Source organism: Linepithema humile, chromosome 1, assembly GCF_040581485.1.
Source record: "Linepithema humile isolate Giens D197 chromosome 1, Lhum_UNIL_v1.0, whole genome shotgun sequence".
Lineage (NCBI taxonomy): Eukaryota > Metazoa > Arthropoda > Insecta > Hymenoptera > Formicidae > Linepithema > Linepithema humile.
The window spans coordinates 11,299,288-11,317,858 of record NC_090128.1 but is presented as its reverse complement, the minus strand read 5'-3'; the positions used below and the strand labels follow the sequence as shown (position 1 = coordinate 11,317,858).

Below are 18,571 nucleotides of genomic sequence, written 5' to 3'. Positions count from 1 at the left end.
GATAAATATACCCGCCATTTGTCATCCAATAGGAAAACGTACTTTATAGAGACTTTAACGTTTTAGCGTTGCAAAATTATAAAGAAAATTTTGTAATTTTTCTGCGATAACAATGCAATATGAATCCTCCATAATTCATGATGGTTTACAATGACATTTCTCATGACAGATTTAGTGAACGATTCGCAAATTTGATGACTCTGTCATACGTGCGAAACTCCTACGTCGCTCAATGGTAACGTAAGCATAAACGAGACGCTCGATGATCGCGTATTATTGTATCATCACGATTGTGTAAATTGGAAAACGCGATTACGTGCATCTGATAACGCTAACAAGGTTTATTGCTGTTTTAAGTCAACTAGATTAAACAGTGAACATGACACCGCTGGAGGAAGGAAGATTTAGGCAAGGATTATCCAAGGTATGCAAAATTGTGGCTTTAACCACCATTATAAGAATCATTAATGAATAATCACTGTGGTGGTTTTTTTGATACAAAAATACCTCTCACTTTTCAGTACCAAAATCCAGATATAACAAAGAAACACATGACAAAGGTCTTGAGTATTTATAAAGGCTTGATATTTGAAGTTGAACCATTTGGTAAGGAAAATTGCTTGAAATATATTATATTTCAATATTCAAACTAACTTGCTATTCAATAACAGTTTTCAATGATGGCTCTCGCAAGGAACTACTCAACTTACAAGGAACCATACCGGTTGTTTATAAAGGTAATTTTGAGAAAGTGGTTGCTAATATGTATATTAATTATACAGGAAAACTATTGAATGTCGTTTTTGATTTGCTCATTTTTATATAGGTACCTGTTATAATATTCCTATATGCATATGGGTGATGGACACACATCCCAATAATGCACCTATGTGCTATGTTAAACCAACAGCAGATATGCATATCAAAGTCAGTATGTTTGTTGATCACAATGGTAAAATCTATTTGCCTTACCTCCACGATTGGGTACCTGTGAGTATATTTACTGGCAATCATTAACAGTGTGCAATAATTTGTATAACAATCTGATATTTATGTCCTTTGTTTGCAGCATAATTCAGATTTGCTTTCTCTAATTCAAGTAATGATTGTCACCTTTGGAGAACAGCCTCCAGTCTACGCTAAGTCAAGATCAGAAATGCAACAGAGTTCTACACCATATCCTGTTCAATGTAAGTGCATTTTACTGAGCGATTTAATTTTTTATTTCAATCTAATACTTTTTTGTAACCTAACTATATATAAATCTTTTTTATCTACAGCATTCATGCCTGTACCTGGTGGTGGAAGCGTATCGAGTTCCGGCTTTCCACCATATCCATCAAATTCTCAGTACTCCGGCGGCAGCAATGTGTATCCACCGTATCCATCTACAGCATCTGGTGGATTTCCATATCCTGGCTCTTACAGTTCTTACGCTGGAACCACTCCCAGTTATCCGGCACAAGGCTACAGTGGTTCATATCCGCCGTATCCACCAGCCACACAACCGGTATCACAAATATGATTATTTATGTTAACCTATACAATGTTTGGTTAAAAAGCCTGCAAAGCTTAATTGTTATTTCCAATTAGTATTACACTAATTAGTAATCAATAATTTATTTGAGATTAAATCGCATTAAGAGAGAGAGATTTATCAATATTTTTTTTAAGTCGCCGACGGTGCAGCCTGCTTCCGGTGGATCTGGCACAATTACAGAGGAACACATACGAGCATCCTTGCTATCTGCAGTGGAGGATAAATTGCGGCGTCGGCTGAAGGAGCAATTCTCGCAGTTGCAAGCAGAGCTCGAGACGTTGCGGCGAACACAGCAAGAGCTGACAAGCGGTTCCTCACATTTGGCAGATCTATTCGAGAAACTCAAGAGGGAGAAGCAGGAGCTCGAGAAAAATGTGAATATCCTACAAGATAAGGAGGCAGAGCTGGAGAAGGAGATCGCCAAATTGTCCGATAATCAGTCGATAGATGTCGATGAAGCTGTCACTACTATAGCGCCATTATATAAACAGTAAGTATAAATTTAACGATAAAATAGATTCACTTAAACTTAACAATTATAATTGAAAAATTATGAAAAATTACTAATGAACGCTCGATTCTAATGTCACTTTGTCATTTTTAGGATGTTAAACGCATTTGCTGAAGAGGCGGCCACAGAGGACGCTATTTATTATCTTGCTGAGGGATTACGATCCGGCATTATAGATCTGGATGCGTTTCTCAAGCAAGTACGCCAATTGTCACGCAGACAATTTATGTTAAGAGCGTTAATGCAAAGATGTCGACAAAAAGCTGGTCTGGTCGGTTAAAAGAATGTTCCTTGTACACATTGTTTTAGAAAGATAAAGCAATTTGCAATATTCCATTTTATATTACAAAATATTTCATAAGAACAATGAAAATGGAACATATATAATTTTTGCCACAAGATCATTTTATCGACAATAAACGCCGCATTCTTCTCCTTGAAGTAATGAGAAGAACAGTTTTACATAAAGAAATGTTTAATAAAATGCACATATTTGATGCGGATACAGTAATTATTGCACGAAAAAAGAAAAGATAAATGATAATTCTTCTTTTCACATAGAGCTATATTATTCCTATATTATTGCATGATTAGATTAGTCACACTATGTATTCGTGGCAAACGACTACGAGCCTTTATTTTCTCAAGGTGCCACAATAGTCATTGTGTACCTGCGCTAAGAACTTCATGCCTTCATTGTGATAAAGAATGAATAAATTTGTGTATGATATAAAAAATACTTAGAGTTGCATTTATTCCACCGTATGTTGACGGTAATAAAATCTTAGATGGAATGTAAGCTCCCTTCTAATCTGAGCTCAGTACCATTAAGTAATTTATAATCTTTCTTTAATTAACTTAAGCTGAAACAAACACATCAAGACATTTATATAATTTTTGTATTTCGTATGAAAGTAACAAATATGGATATTTCTTGGCATTACCTATACATAAATTCCAACCCAGAGCAGCAAGAATAACACTCCAAAGCCAGAGAATATCGCTGCGACCAAGGAGATTAATAATTCTTTGAATATATCTCGTGTAAATTTCGTACTGGTGACTTCGTACACAAAGAACCACGCTGTGAAGAATACTCCGATTCCTAATAGCACTATAGCCAGCAGTGGAAAGACAGCTGGATTCACCGGTGAGACATACCTCGTCATCGACTCGATTTCCACCTAAACATAATCAAACAGTTGAAATCAATTGGAATATAATTTTGTTATTACTATTTTTTTTTTGTATTTTAGTATTACTCTCTCTAGCGGCACATAAAGATGGAATTTAATTAACTTGAGGTTATATATAACCTTTTTCTTGAAATCTTTTTACAAATTTTAAAAGAGCTTATGAAAGAATTACCGTTATTTATTACATAAAAAATAACAATTTATACTTGCCATTTTTTTAATTTTGTATATTTTGACGTGGCTTGAGAAAATATCTTCGTGGCGGACAGTTAAAGCCGCTCTTCAACTAGCATTAACTAGTCAAGTATAGTGCTCGAAGTGTTGAAACAGCTAGAATTCTTCTACTACAGCGACATCTTGCATGATATATCTTATCTATTCGCATGCTAAAAAAGAACAGACTTCTGAAGAAAGAAAGGCCGTACGAAAGAGATGAGTTTTCACACTTCTCGCACGTCATATTCTATGCCTGCGCATTTATTCGCGCTCGAGAGCGTTCAACTGTACTCGTTTCGTGCTCCACGTTCCGGAGCTGTTATCATTGTCCAACGACGATAACTGTGTTCGGAATCACGGGAGTCGCATACGTCGCTCACTCGAAACGACTACGGGGTGCTCGAGGAGGTGGTAAACGGTGATCGCGAAGAGGTAGTGATAGTTTAGAGGTAGCGACGACGTTGGTGACGCGACGGTGAATACGCGCGGCCGCAGCGCGGCGGAAGAGAATCAACGGGACGACCGATATACGCGTTACGTGCGATGTTAGCCGCTCAGCGGCCGAGCAAGTTTGCGCGACGTATTCTACTATCGTTACTTCCCCGTGCGTGCGCCATCGCGCCGCGCCGATGTGAATCGGTCGTTCGCCCTCGGTGAATCGCGATATTTGAGTGTTGTACCAGGCGCAGTTAGCAGCAAGCGTTTTACGGCAGCACCATGTTTTGGACGAATAATTACGTGTCATCGCCGCATATCGAGGCATTGCTCAACAAAGAGGCAAGTGTGATCCCCCCTCGCCGCCCCCGAACGTTTTTCCTCGTTCTGCTCTCCCCTCTCTCGCCCCCTCTCCATTTTTCTTAACTCATCTTAAACTATCGTCGTTACACGATGTCTAATTTGCGCTTGCAGGATGTCACGTTGCATGAGTTGATGGATGAGGAAGATATTCTACAAGAATGCAAGAGCCAGAACAAGAAGCTGGTCGAATAGTGAGTCCAAATATTGCTGTTTTATTTTCTTGTCAGATTCAAGTTTGTGCTCTAAATATGCTGATTTAGTGTTTGTCACAAGATAAATATTATCATAATATGTTTAATTGATAGTCTCACAAGGCCGGCCGTTATGGAAGAATTAGTGACATTGACCACTAAAGAACCATCTACGGACATTGAAGAGCGTTGGCGCTATAAGTATCCCAATGTTGCCTGCGAGTTGCTCACGTGTGATGTGCCTACATTAAATGAGAAACTGGCAGGTACTGTCTTATATATTCAATAAACAGAGAATATTTAGTTGCAGAATTGTATGAATTTTGTAAATTGTATATTCTCAAATTTTTTTTTTAGGTGATGAAGCACTTTTGGCCAAATTATATTCTTTCATAGATACAGATCAGCCATTAAATCCACTACTTGCATCATTTTTCAGTAAAACTATCGGAGTGCTTGTTGCTCGTAAAAGTGATCAGGTAATTATGCATGTTTCTTATTTTCATGTAAAAGATACATATTTATATAATATATACTTTGATAAAACAAGTCAGTTGCACTTTATTGCAGTAATTTCCTTTGAGGCTAATATCATTTAAAACTATTAGCAAATAATATTAGTCAAATAATAAATTATCTTTTCTCTTGCCTCTCCTATGCTATCCGCATATCTATCCATCCTATATATTTCCATCTATTCCAGAATTGGTATTCCTATCAGTTCACATGCTTACAGGTTTTAGAATTTCTTAAAAGCCGCCAGAGATGTGTAGATTTGTTGTTGCAACATTTAGAGACTTCTGCTATTATGGACTTAGTACTGAAACTTGTTACTCAGGTCGAGGGCAGTGAAATGCGTCAAAACATATTGAATGTAAGATATTTTCAGCAAATATTATTCTAGTTTTTACTGGAACGTATTATGCAACTATTTATTTCTCTGATAGTGGTTAGATAGTCAACACTTAGTGCAAAGGCTGGTGAAGTTGTTAGCACCTACTTCAGAAGCAGCCAAACATGCTAATGCGGCGCAATTACTTTGCGACATGGTGACGGTAGCTAGAGAAAACCAACGTACATCCACGGAACGTACCGATCCAGATCCTATTTTAAATACTCTAGAATCGTAAGTAAACATTTGAGTAAATTAGAATCAATTATTTTTTTACATTAATATTCAAGCAATAAATATTTTGTTGCAGTGGGGAAACTGTGAGCCTATTATTAGAGACTATTTTAACAGGAGAAAAAGTAGAAACTAGTATTGTGGGTGGAATACAAGTGCTCCTGATACTCTTAGGTCAAAGAGCTAGCAAGTATGACACCATTTTATATCTCAAAATTGTAGTTTAAGAACAAAGTACGGTATATAATAATTGGAATTTCTGGCAGCGCATCAAATGAGGGAGATGTTCACGGTAATGTCGAAGATGTTGCAGATAATGAACAACGCAGTAAAATTGCAAATGCTACTTTATCATATCTCGAACACCTTCACAAACTTCTCTTAGATCCACCACATGTAAGAGCTGCTTCAAACATTTTTCTGTATAGAAAATTTGTTTGTTTCTTCATTATATAAATATTTTTATATAAGTTATCAATTTATTTTAAAAATAACTAAACATCTGTTCCACAGAAACCTGCGGTGAAGACAACCGTTGGACTTTTAGAATGTCCATTGGGAAATACTCGTTTGCATGTAGCAAAGTTGTTAAGTGCGTTATTATCGACGGAAAGTTTAAAGATCCACGAAAGTTTAGCAAATTTGGGAACATTCCAAACATTGTTGGTAAGGCCACATCTTTGGCTGCTTTCAAGCCACTATTTTTGTCATTCTGCCATTTTCCCTTCATTCATCGGCATTTCCAATTGTTATATAGGATCTGTTTTTCAAATTTACGTGGAATAATTTCTTACATACACAAGTACAACAGTGCCTGGCCTTAGCTATTAATTGCGGACATCGGGATAATGATATTATTTATAATAATGTAAGTTACACTTTTTACAATACATAATGAACGACGATAAGAAATATTAAATAATCTGAGCGCATTAATTTTCAGATATTTATCAAATGCAAATTAATAGAGAGGATTTTAGAAGCATGGGATAAAAACGAGAGTAAACAGTAAGAAACCAAAGTATTTAATTTTACGCAACATGTCTCTGAAAAGAAATTTCGGATTGTAACATCGGATTCCGTTTACAGAAATAAAGAGAATGGCGTTCGACAGGGCTATATGGGACATTTGATAAATATCGCGAACAATATCGTCACACAGTGCGAAAAGAATAACATATTGGCCAGCTTTTTGAAGAACAATTTGTCGCCCGAGTGTCTTAGTAAATGGGAAAATCTGGTCAATACACAGCTAGTGGAGATCAATAAAATTCATCAAACTGTGATGATGGTGCGTGGCAATAATATATTTTATTTTTTTTTATCTTCTGCAAATGTGTCTATTGTTTAAAAATAATAATTGATTAATTATAATGGGATTTTTTTAGGGCGATCAGACCCCAGTGTACCTGATGACCTCCGAGGACAATCCGGACGATTACAATTCTTACTCACAAGAGACTTATATTCAACAGGTTAGCAATCACTTGTATATTATTGATAAACCAATGTTATTTCTCGATCTATTATTCCGTATTTTTTTAGATGTACTCCAATTATCAGGGTCAACAAATAACACCACCGTTTATCGAGAACTTTGGATTCCATGACGACGAGTTTAATGATGGCGACGACGCGCTTCAGTAAGTATATGCGAGAAATATGTCTTTCCTTCTCGTTAAGAAAAGTAATAGCACTGCTAGGGCGAGGGGGGGGGGGGGGGGGCAATTATAGAATTTGCCAGAAACAAGAAAACGCACGTGTGAAAAAAGCGCGATGTAATATCGTGACATTTTATTCCCGGCTGTTTTCGTTAAGAAGTATGATATTATAGTAACCCAGTTGACCAATTAACAACGTTGGCCTTTACCCTCAGTGAAGAAGATCTCGACAAGCGAGAAGATATGTTTAATAAGGTAGATATCTGCTTGCACTACTGTTATCGAATAATATTTCTAATTATACGAAATCCAAAACTTACAAAGAAAATCGTTTGTTAAAGCTGTGCCAACAAAAACAAAAAGCCGGACTGGAGGACTGTGGCAGTGGTTTAGAATGGGGCGATGAGGGTGAACTCACGTTTCAAACCGTGGTGGACAAACGCGATTGGCATTCTAAGCAGCAGCACCAGGACTCCAGTTCGTCGGACGAGGATGATGAGGATCCGCGCGATATGCACATGGAAGTCGACACGACTGATCGTACGTTTCTATCAACGATTTTTATATTATCTGGTATTCAAAATTATTCGATTACTTTATCGGAACGCATTGTAAATTTCAGCCTGGGACAATACCGAGCCGCTAAACACTGGTACTATACTTCCACCGGTCAATCCGTGGGACGTAGTACCGTCGGAGCCGGTGGAATCTACTGGTTGGGCCAATTTCGAAAATTTCGAAAATAGTTTGAGCATAGAGAACACCGCGAGCGAGAATAAAAAACCGTGCGACGAGCTTAAAGAGAAGATACCAGAAGCAACGGCCACGAACTTAATAGAGAAGACTTCCAGTGATAGCGCTGGAGATGGCAACGAAAAGAACAAAGATCTCATAGCTAGCCAAGGTTTACCAGTTGCGGAAACTAACGTCAGTAGTAACAAGAGTGACGAGGATAAGCCAATCCCCGTAAACGAGGCTGCCAGTACTAGCGAGTTATCCGCTAACAGGTATTTATACAACATTTGGCTGTCGAGGCTTGAATATAAATTCGCGTTTGCCTTGTTCTAGGGATTCCGAAAGCGCGGAGGAAAACAAAGCTGCGCAGGATGTCGCGAAGAGCACGATAGAGAGCGAAAAGCCGTCAATTGAGCAGCAAGCCGCAGCAGCTGCTTCTCCGAAGAGCACATCCGCCGGCACCGCCGATTCCGTGCCAGCAGCGTCGAAAGACGCTAAATGAAACGTTCCCCCCTGCCTACGTTAGACGATCTATGGCAATAGGAAGAGAAAATCATATCAGTATCGAGTCGTACGAAAACGATCGGAAGCATTATATGCCTTCTCTATTTTTCATTAGACATCACGTTAATTATGCTTTGGAAGAAAAAAAAAAAATTGTTGGCGTTGGGCTAAGACTACGGTCCCGTAGCAGGGTATATTTGAATAAATCCGACATACCGAAAGTGATCGACGCTCAACTACACTTAGCGAATAATTTGATGTTTATTATATATAGGTACATCCCCCTTTTCATCCCCACCTTTCTCCGATGGCCAACGTTTATAATTATCCGCGTGAAAATAGAATCCTCCCCTACTTCCCCACCTCAAATATTTTACGATTATTGTTAAGAGTTTCATAAATTGTTATTTATACGTAACTGATAACTGGTCTCCACCTAAACAGAAAGGAAAGAACGGAAAGGATAAATCGCAACGTTGCGTCATGCGATTTATATAGGCAATTTATAGGATAAAAGACAGAAAGGGAGAGAGACCTCTGACAAATTTTATCTCCTTCGAATCATGTTTAATTTGTTTTCATGGAACATTTATTATGTATTTGTATATTATCGAAGCGCGGAGGAGGAACGTAAGGGAAGAATTATTGTAACGACGTTTTAATACTATGAAGAACTGGTATTTCACAAACTAGTGCTTTTGCTTAGTCCTTCGATAAGGCAAAGGTACTTAGGTGCAGTGCCTACTGTCTGAATGTACGTTAGTTCAATGATGCGATACAAGCAGAAAAAGAGAGAAAAGAGAATCGAGAATATTTTTATTACCCTTTGTCATAATATTTGGTCGAAATTTGTACATGATATCGTACTAACCGGAACTCTCTTGATGAACTTGCGCGCTTATTTGCATTCCAATGAGAAAAGGAAGAGATTTATACGTACGTTTAAGTAACTGCTGAAAGTCTTTCACCAAGATCTTCCAGAGATAAATGACGTTAAAACCGCAGGAAAATTAATGTCAACGTGTTGCGCACTTCTTCGACCGAGCTACCTTACATATGTCCTATCATTCACCGAGAGATCAGTCTGCGAATTATGTTACCTGATTGTTCCGCGACTTTCTTCTGCCTCGCAGGTTTTGCAGCAGCAGCAGCAGCAAATGTGTTTATAGCGTTGTATACGCGATATTGTTCATAATTAAATGATATAATAAAACATTGTTCTAAATCCCAAAAGCGCTCGTTTCACAGCATCATTGGTTTAATATCGAAACTTTTATAAATTATGTACATGATATATTGTTACATTTTGTATTATCTCGATACATTTCTAACTTGTAAAATCGACAAGTTTCCATGCACACCTACAGAAAATATTGTCGTCCTGTATGTGCAATTTTTACATTAACAGTGCGATCTGTCATTTTAGTTCTTGCTTTCAATTCATAAATGCACCAGATGTAATTTTCATACTTTCGGTATGTGCTTCAAGATAGAAAAATTCGTTGGAGATTACGAGATTTCGTTTATGAGTGCGGCGGATCGTACAACGATATATCAATTCTTTCTTGTCTGCAAAGTGTGAAAAATAATTTTAAAATTATTTGTAAAATAATAATCATTTCTCGCCGTAATGTTCTCTCATTAACGAAAACATAAAAAATAGATAAAATATTATAATTACTTTTCAGTACTTTCGCTACTCGTTGTATTGTCCGTATCCGTGAGAATTCCGATTTCGTAAACTACAGCCTTTACCACGTATCTAAAAAGCGAAAAATACATTTTACTTTTGTTATTTTATTTAGGATAAAAATATTGAAAAATCAAGAAATTAGAATTAATATCGAAGATGTTTACAGCGTCAGAAATTTATAGTAGTACAAAATTCGTATTTTATATTTTCTTTTTTATATAATAATATTACTTAATTATATCTATAGTATAATTTAATACATAATATTGAAATATAAACAGAAATTACACATCAGTATTGGCCGCAATCGTCGAATCATCTGTCGTACTGTCCGTCGAATTATCTGTGGAAGCCTCGGCTAGCAAATTTTGGTATTGTTGTGTAAGATCCGGTAATGGACTCGCACTCACTTGTAATGTCATTGACAATGATAATATCAATGTCAATACTAAGTATGCAATGTAAAATGGCCAAAAGGACCGAACGCGATATGCAGCAGCGCACATTTTTTAAACTATAGGCTTGAGACACACTCCGACCGCCACTTTTATAGCACCGAGCATCTGTACCTCGTTAACACCACTGCATACGCGTGGTGCATATGTTAACACCATCAAATATGCGTAGGTGCTTTTGCATTACGTATTCTCAATCTGTTCATAAGTGGCAGCGGAAAATTTCCTCATCTGGTTGCATGCAACTGCATTTAGAATCTCGCGAAAAGAAAAGTAGGGACACATTTATAAAATTACATAGATATTTAAATCAATCGCAAGTGTTAAAACAGTTTCAAGTATTTATAAGATCTACCGTTTTCATAAAAGAGAAAAAAGAGAAATTAACTTTTAATTGTATTTATATAAAAAAAAAAAAAGGCACATGTGCGATTGTGCATACAACATGATGGAGCTTCAGGATTCGTAGAATCGTAACAGGCTTGTTAATGAAAATACCACACAGATAACTCGTTCAAGGTTCTCGAAGAATCTTCGACGTATTTTATGCATTGTCACGAAATGTGTACTACGTTTCTTGCAACAATTTTTAACAAGTTAAATTCTTGATGCTGTAGACTTGATATTAATTATAGTAGATGCACTTTATTTTTCCAAACTGGGATAAAGTACAAAGATAGGATGCATATTGTTAGTTAAATAATTTTTAGTTATATTAAATCTTCTCTCATATGATTTTATCTTTATATATCGCCTCGTTAAATGGTGTGATAATTCAATTAGAGTGAATATGCAAATATAAATCGCGTCATTCGGATACAAATAACCGGTGCATTATTCAAAATGTTATTTGATGTCTCAGCCGCTACTTTAACACGTCAAGTGACCAAAGATGTCACATGTGCGCCGATAGCAATGTGTTAAAAAGGATTACTGAGAAAAAAATATCAAATTGGAAAAAAAATATTTTACTTTAGAGAAAAAGTAATTTTTCTAAATTTTCTAAAATTACTTTTTCTCTAATTGTAAAAGAGATTCGCTCAGTCTTGTCTTAATTTTTATATCATAAATAATATATATTACAGAGATATGTATAAAATAAAAAATATAGAAATATAAAATATGAAAAAATAAAAAAGAATCCAAGGGATTTAAATAAACATTATTCAACTATTACTTGAATATATATATATATATATATATATATATATATATATATATATATATATATTTAAATATATATATTCATATACAAATAATTACTCTTTGACTATGAAAATATGGACTGCTAGTTACTCCCACTTTTCTTATCTAACCCGTGTATAAGGATATGTATCCAACATCTTTCGAGATTTTGGCCTCGCTCTGTGTGGCAAATTGTGGGAAATTCAAAGTACGTAAGAAGGATGCAAGGATTAGATCCGTAAAACTGCAGACTGGAGTCATTTATGTCCCCTTTTTATATTTCCTCGATTCGCAGCCTTCCACAAAATAATATAACATCATTTTTATATATTTAATTTATTGTCAAAGATTCAAGCCGATATCATGCATTGAACAACACGCACACTATTGTATGGATTAGTTCCCGGCCTCGTTGCCACACGGTGTCGTTACAGATCTTGGATACCAAGTCAAGTTGGCTTTAACAGTCCATGTTTTCATAGTCAAAGGTAAAAGACTGTATAATGCTGGATTCACACTGGGCCCGATTTCCGACGTACAACGTCCAATATCCAATAAGAAAAATTGTTTTATATAAGGACAGTATTCATAGTCATTTCTTATATTTAAGATTGTCTTAAGTCGTCGTCATCGTCGTCTTAAGATACTAATATGGCTTTTTGATTGGTTCGTAGCATTTTAAGACAATATTTAAGACAATCTTAAATATAAGAACGGACTATGAATACCGGCCTAAAACAATCTCTCCTTGCTTTAGGGATTGAGAGTTAAAAACCGACCAATAAGCAGTTGCATATTAAACCTATCCGGCGAGCTACTTTACTGTGATTGGTTGATCTCCTATACCCAACTCGCAGTCGCAGTGTAAAATGGTCTAACGGAAATACATTTTTGAATGCATTCTCATTTTCATTCCTGTCCTTCACCCACGCAGTCACAGCGTCTAGAGCGTAACATTGGAGCGCATAGTTGTTCCACGTGTTGAGTTCAATACAGAGTTCAGCAAATTATTCCAATTTTAAGGTACATAATGTGCATAATTTTTAATTCTTTTTCCCGAATTTAAAATTACGAAGGAGCAATATAATAGTAGCATGCGAATAATTAATATGAAAAGCAATTGGATCTAAATGATCTCCATCAATCCGACATTTTCATTGTTAAACATTAAACTTGGATATATGGCAAAGTTAAATACTAATTTATTTTTAATTTATTATCTCAATTTCAAATTTATTGTTCTAATGCATACACAGGAACTTAATATTGAAAGTGAGAATGTTGGTTTAATCGTTCCCTACCACGTGGATTGCATACACCATACGTCGAACTTACCGTTTTATTTGATTCTTTAAGGGGGGAGCCTCGTGTAACCGGTTAAAAAAATTGAAAAATTTTTTTTTGCTTTAATCAATAGCAATCCATGTAGAAAATATATTCCCAAAGTTACAAAACAAAATTTGAAGTTTTAAGGAGTCCACAGCCTATTTCTTGCGCGCAGATATACAAGCGCGCGGCGGGGCGCTTGGTCAACGGTACCATAAGATATAAGATTATAGAATTTGTAACTGTTTTTGGCGCGTTTTCGGAAGTACTTATTTGAGAGTGCAATTTGGAGAGTGCAAGCAAAGTGTGAAATTCGAAGAAGCAAGAAATCGGAGCCTCAGTTTTAAACTTGTTGTTACACTTTTCTTTTTTACTTTTCAATACCAAAAACTTTAAACGCGTTTTTCTCGAAACCAGTTTTTGGCAATTGGCGGGAAAGATTACTCAAAAACTATTCGATCAATCGAGTTGTCCCTGTGTATACATGTAGTTTAATAATATAAATTGTCGATGAATCTATAAAATTAGTAAAATAATTAATTTAAACAATTTTTATTGCATAAATAAGGTGACATTTTGTGGGTCAAAATCGCAATTTTTTTTTGAAGTGTTGCCATTTTTTCAATTTTCAACTTTTTACTTATTTTTTAGGTTCATCGACTAGATAATTTCATAGAAAAGAAAAACTTTTTTTTTTTTGGTTTTAAACGAGTGCAAAAGACGCTACAACTCCCGCCAATTCACAACTCCAGTGACGAGGCTGCGTCAACATTTGTTTATAGTGGCTCTATAATCAATTATTTTTAAACAAAAAAAATTTTTTTTTACTTTTTAATATATGTTATAAAACACTAAAAAGTTTTAAAAAGATCCGTTGCATTGTTTCTTAAAAAAAAATTCTTAAAAATCACCTTTGTTTTAGCGATTCATACGAGGCTCCCCCCTTAAATCAAAATTTGCTTTAACTGTGATAACTGTAATCAAATTGATAATATTGTGTGATCAAAATGATAACTATGTGCCGCATTTGTGTTTAACATGTTTGAATACAATGCATCTAAAAAAAAAAGTATTTTTGTTAAAAATGTTAAAAATTTTGTTAATAATGATTTATGCAATCTTATAAATATTATAACGCATATTTGAATTTGATATTTATATTATATCTATGATCAGTCCGTTAAATCGTTGGACGAACAATTTGAACGAAAAGAAAATGCCCTGAACTTTTTCTTCTGATTCATCCCTATTATACGCTCAGGTCATTTTTCTATTGTAAAGGATACTGACCTGCCTATTCATGTCTATTCTGCCTATTCATGTGTTAGCAATGCCACATGCCCATGTTTCAACTGTAAGCAACATTGAGCAAGAATTTTAGGATTTAAATATTAAAAAGAAATAGATAAGCATTTTTACATAAAAATTGCTAAAGCAATTAACCCTTTCGGTACGAGCGTTGACTATAATGCAATGTTGGTTTATATATTGTTTCTTGTTTCGAAATATACTAAACTTTACTATTAAATTAACTTTTTTTAATTTGTGTATTTATTTAAATTAATAAATTGCGATATATTACAAAAATTTATTTTAATACTTCTCTTTTATTTTTGGCTAATAAATAGAGACTTTTGAACAAGTTAATATTAACAACATAACATAATATATTGCAAAATTATTTGTTAAACGTCAGCAGTTTTCGTGCAGTTTGGAAGCACTTTCGCAGCTCGAAGTGTCGATTATCGCAACGCGCTTCATGGCTAACGTTTATCGTACCGAAAGGGTTAATTAATTTAGTATAGTTTATTGCTATAAATTTTAAATTTTGCTTCTAACATTGTTATATTGTTTGTATTTTTTTATTTAAACTTTTTTTCTTTTTTTTTTTCTCTTTCTCTCTTTCTCCGTCTTCTTCCTTCCTTTCCTCTTTCCTTCAATATTAATTTTCTGCGAATAGAGCAATAAAGAATTAAAACAATAAATCAACAATAAATTAGCACTTAATTTTGTTGATATATCCGAATTTGATTTTTAATCGTAAATAGTGTTAGATTAATAGAGATGTAGTCTAGTTTAAGTAAATAAATCAATAATGAATTATGTGGCTTGTTTATTACATAATTTACAGTATTGTTTTTTTAATTAATTACAGATATTTATTTTTTGGACGATTAACATAAATATTCAATGGCAGTGAACGTGTAACATGTTATAATGTAGATAGTATGCCATATTATCCTATAGATAATGTTGTATTCTTCGAAACGTAAGAAAGCGCGTCATCCTAAGGATGATGCGCAACATATATGGAATTCTACGAATCCTGTAAATACTATATTTATATATAGTCAGGATAGTCAACACTTACCTCCTTTTTTTGATGTGACACGATCAGTAAAAACTGATCATAAGATAGGATATACATTTCGCTATTGCAGCTATTGTTCGGACGGGCGTTTGTCGGGAGAGTGCTTTTGTCTTCGTGAGGCGTTCCATCACAAGTTAGATATAACATTGAATTTTGATGTAGATTATTTACCAGTAAAAGTGATAGAATTCTTAATTACGTCTAACGACAAGGCTGAGGCTTTGCTCGAGAATTCTAATGATGCACTTAAGGATTGGACAATTATTGATCTATTGCGCAACTTGACAAAGGATTTACCATTTCTACGACTTAACACTACCATGAAGGCTTATCTTTTTGGATCCAGGATTTCAGATTTAGGTTTCCTCGATAGCGATTTTGATATTTCCATTGATTACGGTAAGTTAATTTTAATTTATAAAATAGCTTTTGTTATAGATATATGTATAGTTAGAATTATTTCTTTAATTTGTTAATACTTAAAATATTTTCCTGTGTATCTGAGTTTATCAAAACAGAAGCATTAACATTTTAATATAACTATCATTGTTGCTATTTATATTGAAATAGTATATATGGAGTTTGTTTACAATACAAAGAGTGTGACAAACATTTTGATATTGATTTATAACTTTTGGAACTTGCAATTATATCAGAAATAAAATAAAATTTTTTTTTTATTTTCAAATATGCAATAAATTAGCAATGTAACAATTTGAAAATTTGGTTCCTGCAAATTTTTATTTATTATATATTACTTTTTATTATTATGAATTATATAAGTATATGCATTGTACCTATTTATTCTAATTTTTACTTTATTCTTGTGATTCAGATTCAGATTCAGATTCAGAAAATGAGCATGAAAGAAGAAATTTAGAACGTCATGATTGTCAGCTTCTGATTAAAGAGATTGCATATTTTCTATCCCTTAAGAAAGAAACGTGGAAAGTGCGCAAAATAATATTACATAGTAGAACACCAATTGTAAAAGTAAAGTATGTTACTGGACATATTTGTGACATTTCAATTGCAAATAAGCTAGCAGTGGAAAATACAAAAATAATTCAGTAAGTATCTTTTTCTTTTTTGACATAAGTCTAAAATAAAAGTATTTTTAGTATTATACTGTATTTTCTGCGATACAAACAAAAATAAAACTTTTTTTCAAGGTGCTTTAATCGTGCTTTTCCATTGTGCCGAAAAATGATTTTATTTCTTAAACGATGGTTGCAGTACTGCGGCTTATCAGGATCGCATCTTATAACAAGCTACGCCTTAACGTGGTGTGCTATTTTTTATCTGCAAACTCTAAAAGTGTTTCCCAGCATCACAAAACTAATTAAATTAAGAAATGAATCACGGCGAATTAATGGTAAGTAGGAATATTTTTTTAAATATCTTTATAAAACATTAAACATTTTTTTATAAATTTAATTTAAACGAGTTAAAGTGTTAACTTAATAAATAAGTTAGAGTGAAAGACAATAATTATTTGCTAATTAATATACTCAACTTATATATTTTATGTTTATATGCTTATGTACTTTTCAGTTTACATATACTCAGTACTTAATTTTTTTATTCAGGTTGGGAAGTTGGTATAACCTATAATTTTCCTATTAGGAAAATAAATTACACTTTTCAAAAACTTTTATTAGGATTTTTTAGGTTCTATGCAAATTTTAACTTTGAAAATTACGTGGTCTGTCCATTGGTGGGTGAACCAATAGAAAAAAATACATTTACCGATCTATCAAATATATTGGAATCTATCAGTTTAACGCAAGATATGCTTCCGTATATTATATATATGCAGAACACAGAAGAGAGGCCTCAAGCTTTTCCCATATCGTCGTTATGTGTGCAAGATCCATTCGATTTGTCACATAATCTTACAAAGGCGATATCTAATTGTGAGCTAGAAAAGTTTCAGACTTATTGCAATTGTAGTGCAAAAGTGCTAAAAGGAATCCGACATATGAAGATCCACTCTCCCACAGTCTATTCGATCCGGGATCACATCAGCTCGTCCCTTAGGCAAACTTAGACAGTCGTCTGGAGGAAAGAGGGTGGGAAATATTGAACGAAAGCACAGAGGGTGATGAGAAAGGGGGTATACACGTTCAGAGGGGGAAAAGGAAATACTATGATAGACTATGTAATAGAAGATAAGGATGTGAGAGAAAGGATAAGAAGGTTACTAATAGGAGACAAAATAGACTCAGACTATCAGCCAATGCAGATATGGATAAAGAGAAAAAGGCAAAGACAAGGAGGAAGGAGGAGCGGGAGTAGGAGAGAGGAAAAGATAAGAAGAGGGGTATGGAATAAGGGGGAGTGTAACGAGTTTAAATAAAAGATGGAAGGGATAATTTTAGATAAACACTTTTATATTTGAACTGACTGAACTACTTGGCTGATTAGATGTATTATTAGTTTCGTTTTATTAATAATTAGTTTTTACATAATTTACATACTATAATGTCAATTCATCTGTATTTTACAAAAAATTTGAATATATTGTATAATATAGATGAAGTAAATTGAAAGATGAAAAAAATGATACCATTGTTTTATGATTTTTTAAACCTATTTTAGCTTATTATACAATTATTATACTATTATTATTACAACTTGTATTATTATTATATAGTAAAAGTTATACTTGTTGCTTTTTAATGTAAAAAGACTATTTCATAAAAGAAAATCTTATATTTAAATATCATGATTAAATTTATTTATAGAAGATTTTAACACTTTTATATAAAGCTTTAATTTATATAACGATCTATTTATATAATGTTAGAAATAACGTTAGAAATTGAAAAAAAGTACAAATGTTGGATGCTGTGCATAATAGAGAAAACATTCCTAGTCTAATATAACACGAAAAAAATCCTCAAAAAATACATCTTATTGGATATCGATTTTTTATATGCAGAACATCGGCTACAGTGTGAATTTCCTATAAGAAATAAAATTTAACTAATTATCTCGTTATATATGTATTATCTGTAAGGAAAAATCGATTTGTTACTCTATTAATCTTTGGCGTGTTGT

General features: G+C 34.0%; 5 protein-coding genes across 6 annotated transcripts; 3 read left to right on the top strand and 2 right to left on the bottom strand.

Annotated features, from left to right (window-relative positions):
* The first annotated feature begins 134 nt into the window (after positions 1 to 134).
* TSG101 (tumor susceptibility gene 101) lies at positions 135 to 2,790 on the top strand. The gene is made up of 8 exons (XM_012366743.2): positions 135 to 424; positions 522 to 606; positions 672 to 737; positions 827 to 990; positions 1,070 to 1,190; positions 1,281 to 1,510; positions 1,675 to 2,030; positions 2,145 to 2,790. The coding sequence occupies exons 1-8, from the start codon at positions 380 to 382 to the stop codon at positions 2,329 to 2,331; spliced, it is 1,254 nt and encodes a 417-aa protein (XP_012222166.1). The 5' UTR covers positions 135 to 379; the 3' UTR covers positions 2,332 to 2,790.
* Positions 2,769 to 3,608, bottom strand: kud (oligosaccharyltransferase subunit 5 kud). Its single transcript, XM_067352798.1, has 3 exons — positions 3,458 to 3,608; positions 2,996 to 3,235; positions 2,769 to 2,914 (listed from the first exon to the last, which is right to left on the bottom strand). Exons 1-2 carry the CDS (start codon positions 3,458 to 3,460, stop codon positions 2,996 to 2,998), a joined length of 243 nt encoding a protein of 80 aa, XP_067208899.1. The 5' UTR covers positions 3,461 to 3,608; the 3' UTR covers positions 2,769 to 2,914.
* Positions 3,609 to 3,756: 148 nt separating this feature from the next.
* Positions 3,757 to 9,711, top strand: fmt (phosphatase 6 regulatory subunit 1-like protein fmt). Of its 2 annotated transcripts, none has more exons than XM_012366742.2 (18): positions 3,757 to 4,240; positions 4,373 to 4,452; positions 4,567 to 4,718; positions 4,810 to 4,931; positions 5,156 to 5,326; positions 5,400 to 5,578; positions 5,655 to 5,768; positions 5,845 to 5,974; positions 6,092 to 6,244; positions 6,336 to 6,446; positions 6,522 to 6,586; positions 6,668 to 6,869; positions 6,967 to 7,053; positions 7,124 to 7,221; positions 7,455 to 7,494; positions 7,581 to 7,779; positions 7,862 to 8,246; positions 8,308 to 9,711. In XM_012366742.2, exons 1-18 carry the CDS (start codon positions 4,181 to 4,183, stop codon positions 8,474 to 8,476), a joined length of 2,517 nt encoding a protein of 838 aa, XP_012222165.1. In that variant the 5' UTR covers positions 3,757 to 4,180; the 3' UTR covers positions 8,477 to 9,711. The 2 variants fall into 2 exon arrangements, with proteins under 2 accessions (XP_012222165.1, XP_012222164.1); XM_012366741.2 differs by having other exon boundaries at positions 7,413 to 7,494.
* A 3-nt stretch (positions 9,712 to 9,714) lies between these two features.
* Positions 9,715 to 10,971, bottom strand: LOC105672052 (uncharacterized). The gene is made up of 3 exons (XM_012366745.2): positions 10,460 to 10,971; positions 10,160 to 10,240; positions 9,715 to 10,047 (listed from the first exon to the last, which is right to left on the bottom strand). The coding sequence occupies exons 1-3, from the start codon at positions 10,675 to 10,677 to the stop codon at positions 10,002 to 10,004; spliced, it is 345 nt and encodes a 114-aa protein (XP_012222168.1). The 5' UTR covers positions 10,678 to 10,971; the 3' UTR covers positions 9,715 to 10,001.
* Positions 10,972 to 11,039: 68 nt separating this feature from the next.
* Positions 11,040 to 18,097, top strand: LOC105671979 (terminal uridylyltransferase Tailor-like). Its single transcript, XM_012366566.2, has 5 exons — positions 11,040 to 12,834; positions 15,293 to 15,907; positions 16,344 to 16,578; positions 16,681 to 16,883; positions 17,098 to 18,097. The coding sequence occupies exons 2-5, from the start codon at positions 15,388 to 15,390 to the stop codon at positions 17,556 to 17,558; spliced, it is 1,419 nt and encodes a 472-aa protein (XP_012221989.1). The 5' UTR covers positions 11,040 to 12,834; positions 15,293 to 15,387; the 3' UTR covers positions 17,559 to 18,097.
* The last annotated feature ends 474 nt before the right edge of the window (positions 18,098 to 18,571 follow it).

Excerpts from the sequence above, each read along its gene's own strand:
- LOC105672052 (XM_012366745.2), bottom strand. The coding sequence starts at position 10,677 with ATGTGCGCTGCTGCATATCGCGTTCGGTCCTTTTGGCCATTTTACATT. Across the intron at positions 10,241-10,459 it reads ATTGCGGCCAATACTGATGT|ATACGTGGTAAAGGCTGTAG; the intron begins GTAATTTCTGTT and ends TTCGCTTTTTAG. Across the intron at positions 10,048-10,159 it reads AGTAGCGAAAGTACTGAAAA|ACAAGAAAGAATTGATATAT; the intron begins GTAATTATAATA and ends CACACTTTGCAG.
- fmt (XM_012366741.2), top strand. The coding sequence starts at position 4,181 with ATGTTTTGGACGAATAATTACGTGTCATCGCCGCATATCGAGGCATTG. Across the intron at positions 4,453-4,566 it reads AACAAGAAGCTGGTCGAATA|TCTCACAAGGCCGGCCGTTA; the intron begins GTGAGTCCAAAT and ends TTTAATTGATAG. Across the intron at positions 7,054-7,123 it reads AAGAGACTTATATTCAACAG|ATGTACTCCAATTATCAGGG; the intron begins GTTAGCAATCAC and ends GTATTTTTTTAG.
- LOC105671979 (XM_012366566.2), top strand. The coding sequence starts at position 15,388 with ATGTTGTATTCTTCGAAACGTAAGAAAGCGCGTCATCCTAAGGATGAT. Across the intron at positions 16,579-16,680 it reads GAAAATACAAAAATAATTCA|GTGCTTTAATCGTGCTTTTC; the intron begins GTAAGTATCTTT and ends CTTTTTTTCAAG. Across the intron at positions 16,884-17,097 it reads TGAATCACGGCGAATTAATG|GTTGGGAAGTTGGTATAACC; the intron begins GTAAGTAGGAAT and ends TTTTTTATTCAG.
- TSG101 (XM_012366743.2), top strand. The coding sequence starts at position 380 with ATGACACCGCTGGAGGAAGGAAGATTTAGGCAAGGATTATCCAAG. Across the intron at positions 607-671 it reads ATTTGAAGTTGAACCATTTG|TTTTCAATGATGGCTCTCGC; the intron begins GTAAGGAAAATT and ends ATTCAATAACAG. Across the intron at positions 1,191-1,280 it reads TACACCATATCCTGTTCAAT|CATTCATGCCTGTACCTGGT; the intron begins GTAAGTGCATTT and ends TTTTATCTACAG.